The 7,051-nt window shown below is 45.2% G+C and overlaps 1 protein-coding gene across 1 annotated transcript; it reads left to right on the forward strand.

The window, feature by feature from the left end:
- The first annotated feature begins 1,978 nt into the window (after positions 1 to 1,978).
- LOC112124674 (immunoglobulin kappa light chain-like) lies at positions 1,979 to 5,917 on the forward strand. The gene is made up of 6 exons (XM_026656255.1): positions 1,979 to 2,015; positions 2,288 to 2,617; positions 3,429 to 3,740; positions 4,531 to 4,641; positions 5,046 to 5,092; positions 5,822 to 5,917. The coding sequence occupies exons 1-6, from the start codon at positions 1,979 to 1,981 to the stop codon at positions 5,915 to 5,917; spliced, it is 933 nt and encodes a 310-aa protein (XP_026512040.1).
- Positions 5,918 to 7,051: the final 1,134 nt, after the last annotated feature.

The raw sequence follows: 7,051 nt of genomic DNA on the forward strand, positions 1-7,051 counted from the left end.
CCCCTGCAGCTGAGGAGCGATGGGTGCAGGAAGAGGGGGGGACTTTGCAGAGCTTCATGCAGCTGGGGGATAAATCTCGGGGTGGGTCTGACCCGGCCCCGGATGCTGTGCAGGGGAAGAGGAAGTCCCATCCTCCCAATCCTAGCTAGGAGCCACCAGCTGGGTCTTTCCCAGTCCTCCCTCCTGCCCCACAGTGATTTACCTCTCTGCCGGCTGCCCTGAGCACCCAAAACATACTGCTGGGAAGGGTCGTATGACTGCTTTTGTGGCCTTCCTGTGGGGAAGTAAAGAAATCTGCGGGGGACTTAAATTCTGCGCAGCACAGTGGTGCAGAATTCCCCCAGGAGTAACCCAGCATGAGGGCCTGATCCTGCATGGTGCTGAGGCACCTGCCACACTCAGCAAAGTCAAGGGAAGTGGTGGGTGCTCAGCTACTGTTAGGCTCAGCACCTACCTTCAGTTCCTTAAAGTACTGCACATTGCAAAGTATTATGCTGGGATCCCTAGAGCAGTAAATAGGGCTTTGTACCATTGTCAATCAGCATTACTGGGAGGGTTATAACAGGCCCTTACAGGAACTGGGCTGTGGAGACATTGTGCTTGAATAGTGTTATGATTTCCATGGTCTTTTCTGTACTACCACTGACAACATTCAGCCCCTTAACAGCGAGCCTGGAGACCTGATTCTCATCTGCATTAAGCCCTTTTCCTCCATGATAACACCCAGGGGCCTGGAAGTGGGTGTGAGTGTAATTTCTGCTCCTCTAAACTCCTCTTTACATGGGTGCAAAGGGGAAGCTGTGTCATTGTGAGTAATACCCTTGGGCTAGAAATCAGGCAGAATCTTGGCCAGTCCAGTCATCCTTCGTCAGGCCAAACTCCTGCTTCCACTTAACATTGCCTCAGTCAGGGACTGCAGGATTTAGCCCAGGTCGCTCCCCAACCATGGGAGGGAGGCAGGCAGGGGAGGGTAGAAGGGAAGGAAAGAAGGACGATGGTCCCCAGCTTTAGAGAGCTGCCTGGAAGGAGTTTGTGACAGATCGATCCAGGGGAGCTGCAGCCATTCATGGCAGCCTCAGAAGTGGGGTGTGGTCTAAGGAGACCTGGCCAAGTCACCTAGGGAATCTGTTCTTTTTTGAGCCAGTGGCTCTAATCACTAGCCCACGTTGCCCTCTATTGTCAGCTGTTTCAGAAAGGACATTGACAGATGCACTTTACTTCTCTCTCCGTGGTTTGTGCAGCCGGACGCAGCTTTCTAACCAGCCCCATTCAGCTCATTTTTATCCAGTTTATTGCTAGATCCAAGGGGAGGCGCTTAACTTCCATTGACTTCGGTAGTAATGAGGCACCGAACAGTCTTAGCCATGTCTGAAAATCCCACTAGGCATCTCTCTGCATTTATAGGCACCTAAATACCTTTGAAAATCTGTCCTGAAGTCACTTTTGAAAAGTGTATCCTTCATTGTCTTATGTCTCAAACATGTCAGAGCTTTCAGTTTGATGATTTAAAGTGCAATTTAAGTCCGCCAAGACAAGATGCCAAATGGTCATTACATGCCTGCGTTGTAGCACCAAGAAGTATGGAGCAACAGTGGCCCAAACATGGAAAGCTGGGTGGAGACTTAGGTTGGGGCCGTCAAAAGAACTAAGTGATTTAGGAGCATTTTCCTTTGAAAATCAATGGACTTGTGCTCCCAAGTCATGTGGGTTTGTTTATATAGATCATCCATGTTCTGAATATTTAAAATTATTCTAAATCATATAGAACACCCCTGTACTGCTGGAATCCAGACAAATTCTACAAGAAATGCTGTTGCCTCTGTAGATTCTTAAACCCACCCATCTTGTATCTATCACCACAGCACATCCTCCTCGGAGGCGTTCCTCACTGGACACTGAACCCAGTCACTGCAGCAGTGCACTGGGCATCAGCCTTTGGGCCAGTGAGTCAGGATCTTTGTCCTACTATTTTATGAAAATGATCTTTGCGAAATACCTCATTTTATCTTCTTTAGGTAAAACTCCTGCATTAAATTTTGGAACTGAGAAAACAGCCTCTTCAGTAAGACATCAGTGTTGAATATCTATGATATGTTTGGAAACTTTTGCTGGATTTTAATTGCATTTCCGTTCACTTGTACAAAGTTAGAGCAGCTTTTTTAAGTAGTTGGGATGCAGAGGATAAATATTATCAGATTAAGTAAATTCTATTGCTGAGCTGTCCAGTCCATCTGTGGCAGTTGGAGACCTGACGGACACTGACTATAACAATATTTTATTTCTCCAGCGCTAGGAGTGCAGTTATTCCTGTACCAGACTCAGCAGATCCAGTTTGTTGACGTTAGTGACACCGCAAAGATCCACTGTTCTTCCAAAGAAAACTTGGAAGGAGGCAGTAGCATATTTTGGTATTTGAGAAGAGAAGGTGAGAAACCCACCTGCATTAAGAGCTGTTTGGATGATCAAAAAGTAGGTAAATTTGTTTGCAAACACAAGACACACAGCTCGACACTGGAAATCAGCAACGTCCAAAAGACTGACTCTGGCATTTACTACTGTGCAGTTAGAATTACCAGCTCCCTGATTTTCGGGAATGGATCCACACTCATTGTTGGAGGTAAGGAACCATACCTTGTTTAAGGAAACTAACAACTGATTGACAAAGCGTATTTCATGTTCCCATTAAAATGTGACAAGAGACCATAGTCATTGCTGAATGGCTAAAGAGAAAGCATGCTTTAAGCCAAACAGATCAGCTAAACATTAAATGCTATCGGTGCAGAAGGAATAAATTTTAACTAAAAATGTAAAAACTTGAAAGTGTTGAAAATAAACTACTGAAGTTTCTCTCTGACTGTTCAAGGCACCCAGGTTGGGAATATTTTTAACCTAAGAGCCATGATGGCATGAAACAATATTTTGAGTTAAAAAAAAGTCAATGAAATTTATAAAATTGCACAAAAATTTTCCTTCTAGGTAGTGCAGCTGCGTATTGCTCTATATCCTAGTTAGTGTTGGCATGGTGATTTCATATTTCCTTCTTCAAAATAGATTTGTTCCTTCGAATTAATGTCTTAGTGAATGATAGTATGCAGTGTTGTTGTAATTGTCTTGGTCCCAGGATATTAGAGAGACAAGGGGGGTGAGGTAATATCTTTTCTGGGACCAACTTCTGTGGGTGAGAGAGACAAGCTTTCGAGATTCCACAGAGCTCTTCTTCAGGTCTGGGAAATGACACTCTGAATATATTTCCCAGATCTGAAGAAGAGCTCTGTGGAAGCTCGAAAGCTTGTCTCTCTCATCCACAGAAGTTGGTCCCATAAAAGATTTTACCTCACCCACCTTGTCTCTTAGTGGAAGATTAACATCTTTAATCAGACTGCAGCTCATCTGATCATCACACTGAATTCGCACCTCCTTCTGCTCAGACAGTTATACCAACAGCAGCTGGGTGATGCTTCTGGTCCCATTTCCACATGGCAGTCAAGTCACTGGGACAGCGAATCTGGCCTGTGTGATCCATGGAGTGTCCAGCCCAGTCCATGTTTCCTGGAGTGTTTCTGGGGATCTGCAGGAACAGGGGCTGACGCGCTCATTGAAAGCAAAGGATGGATCTTTAACGCTCATAAATCACATCAACGTCCCCAGGGACACCTGGACCAGTGGGAAGAATTTCACCTGTGAAGTCAAATTCAACTCTTGTGGCAGCAGTGTGAAGAAAAGTACCAGGTATCCTGCAGGTGAGTGATATTGCATTTGAGGGTAATGGAAACTCAGATGTAAAATATGGATGTGACCATGCTGAGAGCCGCTTCTATGTGATTTTCCATTACAGAAATTTGGAATATTCTATGTCTTAATAAGAATTTCTCCAGAGAATTTGGGGAAAGGTGAATTGAGACGTTACAGGGACCACAAGACAATGTAACTCTGATCTGTAGGGCAGCTTTCTCCCAGACTGTCCATATAAAGCACTGTAAAGAGTTAAATAATAATAAATATCAGGAGTAAAGGGGAATTCAGAGGCATTTGAGAAGATGTTTTCCAATGAGATATGCAAAGTAATGGAGAGACGATGAGGTGAGGAGAGACCTACAGGGAGGATTTTGTAGACGGCAGAAGGTGCAGAGAAGATTCTGATTACAGGAAAAATCATTGGCCTGACGAAAAGGGAACAACAGAGAGGGTGAAAGGTGCTGAAGGCTCCTGTAGCCTCACTCTTTAGAGAGTAAAATGGGGAACAGAAGCACAGAAAATGTCTAATTCTTATCTAGTGCACCCGTTGATCTCAATGCACTTTACAAAGGAGGTCAGTATCACTATCCTCATTTTATAGATGGGGAAACTGAGGCACAGAGAGTAGCTGTGATGTGCCCATGCTCAACCGGCAGGCCAATGGCAGAGCCGGGAGCAGACTCCAGGTTTCCCGAGTCCCTGTCCTCTATCCATTAGGCCACACTGCCTCTTGGAAAGTGTAGGCAGGACTGCTGAAGGAAGCCTTTTGTGTCTTTCTTTTATCCACCTCCACAGCCCACACCAGTAGTTGCCTGCCTTCCATTGTGTCCCTGGCGGTGCTGAGTGCCCTGATGCTGTTGACGGTGTCTCTGAGTCTCATCTGGACCCTCATCTGTCCCAGGCTAGGTAATAAACACTGCCCATCCCCAACGTTCTCCTGCAGGGAGTGATCCCACTCCATCCCTCCTCCTGGGATTTACGAGTGTTATCCCATGTGCTACACGGACACACTATTAATCTCATGGGCACCAAGTCTGAGCTCAGAATGTGACTTTCCTGTGTCGGGAGAATGGCTTTGTTCTCCGTGACAAAGGGAGCGATGTAGAAAGGCTTCTATTGCCCATGGCCCAGGCAGCTTGTGTATAGTTCACAAAGAGCACCAGCATTTCAAATGAGCCCCTCTCTATTTGCCATGCATGGTGGTGCCCTGCGCACCCACAGCTCGGATGCACCATTAGTCAATGAACTACAGCTGGGGGAGTGACTGTGGAAGAGGAACTTTTACCCTTGTCTCTGTCTGTCTTTTCCAGGATTTCCGCCCAGGAGCTCAGCGCCTCCAGCTTCACAGGAGAATCAGGTACGTCACGTTACAAACCATCTCTGTCTAAATCAATGTGTCTGTCTCAGGCATTTCTAATGGGTCCTTCACCTTAGTGCACTGGGGGCCTACAGGTGTTATTTCCAGCCTGGCTACTAACAGACTTGGCCATTCGGTAAATCACTTACCTGCTCCGTGCCTCAGTTTTCCCATATATACAAAAAGAGATAACAAGACCTAATTCACATGGATACTAGGACGTTTAATTTATTATTGTTTCAGACTGTACACTCTTTCAGGGCAGTGTGTCTTCGCTTTGGCCCAGATTGTCAAAGGTATTTAGGTGCCTCCCGCCCATAGTTGGGCACCTACATACTTTGAAGATCTGAGCCTTTGTGTCTTATACAGTGCAGGGCATATTGGTGGCACTTAACGAATAAATAATAGAACATTTAAGATTCTCGACTGAAAAGTGCTTGAGACCTGATCTAAAGCTAACTGAAATGAACCGGAGAGTTTTTGTTATTTCCGTGAGCTGCGCATAAGCCCTGAGGAGAGCAAAACGTTATCACTGAGTTCTTAAAGTCAGAGGCACTGTCCATTTTCATAACACACACCGTTTATAGGAAAAGCGTGAGAATAAGAGACTGAAGGAATTTTTAGTAAGGTCCATGGATGCCAAACTCACTTGCGTGTTCTGTTCTCTCTCAGCTTGTTTCATTTCATTTTACAAGGAGGCGGCTAATTTTATTAAATGTCGCCAAACAGGGTGGAATCTTATACGCTCATCTGGATTTTGATTCGCGGAATCGTGATGGGCGCAAGATGCAGCGACCGGCCAGAGGGAAGCGTGTAAAGCCATAAACTGTCTAGTGCAGGGGAATCCACACGTGGGAACTAACTGTTCTCTGCTGATCTCCATGAGATTAGCCAACCTGTAATAAGGCTCTTTCTGGCTGTATCCTTTTTTCTCTCCTCTTCTCTGTTTAAAGTATAAATGTCAGAAAATCCCCCTAAGAATTAGCCCCCGACAGGTGCTAAGGGCATCATTATACAGGTGACTTTTCAGTTGATTTGCATATTTTGAAGAACTGGTTGGAAAATGGCTTTTTTCCCCCTCATGGAAAATTTTGATAAAAGCAAAAAAATTTCATTTTTCCTGAAATTTTCTGCAGCAAATGTTAACTTTTTGTTGAAGGATTTTTTTCACTGTTTGGCAACCAAACCCCATAACACATTTTCAGCTACAAACCAAACTGAGATTCTATTTCTGGCTTTTCAATCTTCAGACCAAAAAAAATCAAAGATTTGGGTTTTGTCAAAAACCCAATTTTCCCTTGCGGGGGAAAAAAGAATTTAGATGGAAAGTTTTCAACCAGGGCTCATATTTAGGAACAAATCCCTCACCCCTCTGGGGGGGCAGAGTTGACTCCCTCAGATTCCTCGACTGATAAATGTGAAGGTTAGAAGGAACCATCATGACCTCTTGAGTCATAGACCAGAGAACCTCAAGGCCATAACTTGTGTTTGAGCTGTGGTGTAGCTTTTAGAGCGACACTCAATCTGAACATAAAGCCTGCAGAATCCACCACATCCCTTAGCAAGAGGACCCGCTGCAGTTTTGCAATGACATGTGATGCATCGTGCATGTCAGCTGAGATTATGAATGGTAAAGAGGGATCTAGAAAGAGCAGGTAGGTCAGGCTCTCTGTCTGAGCACTGGGGCTGCTACTCCACTGATTCCTGCTTTTCTTGAAGGGCCAGATCTTTAGAAGCCCACGGGCTGTGCCATCTAATAATAACAGGTAATCAATAAAAGCCACTGAGGCTGCACATGTGCCCATTTGGATCACAGACGGCTCTTTTCAAACTCTCATAACGCTACTTATTAAAACTTCAATCTCGTCACTAAAGCGTCCGTTGCCTTTTTCCGCGGGTGAGATGCTGCAGCTCAACGTATTGTGTCTGACAGGGGACTCTGCAAATCCCGCAGGCCAG

This window comes from Terrapene carolina, unplaced genomic scaffold, assembly GCF_002925995.2.
Source record: "Terrapene carolina triunguis isolate 2854851 unplaced genomic scaffold, T_m_triunguis-2.0 Scaffold227, whole genome shotgun sequence".
Lineage (NCBI taxonomy): Eukaryota > Metazoa > Chordata > Testudines > Emydidae > Terrapene > Terrapene triunguis.

Excerpts from the sequence above, each read along its gene's own strand:
- LOC112124674 (XM_026656255.1), top strand. The coding sequence starts at position 1,979 with ATGATCTTTGCGAAATACCTCATTTTATCTTCTTTAG. Across the intron at positions 2,016-2,287 it reads CCTCATTTTATCTTCTTTAG|CGCTAGGAGTGCAGTTATTC; the intron begins GTAAAACTCCTG and ends TTATTTCTCCAG. Across the intron at positions 4,642-5,045 it reads CCTCATCTGTCCCAGGCTAG|GATTTCCGCCCAGGAGCTCA; the intron begins GTAATAAACACT and ends TGTCTTTTCCAG.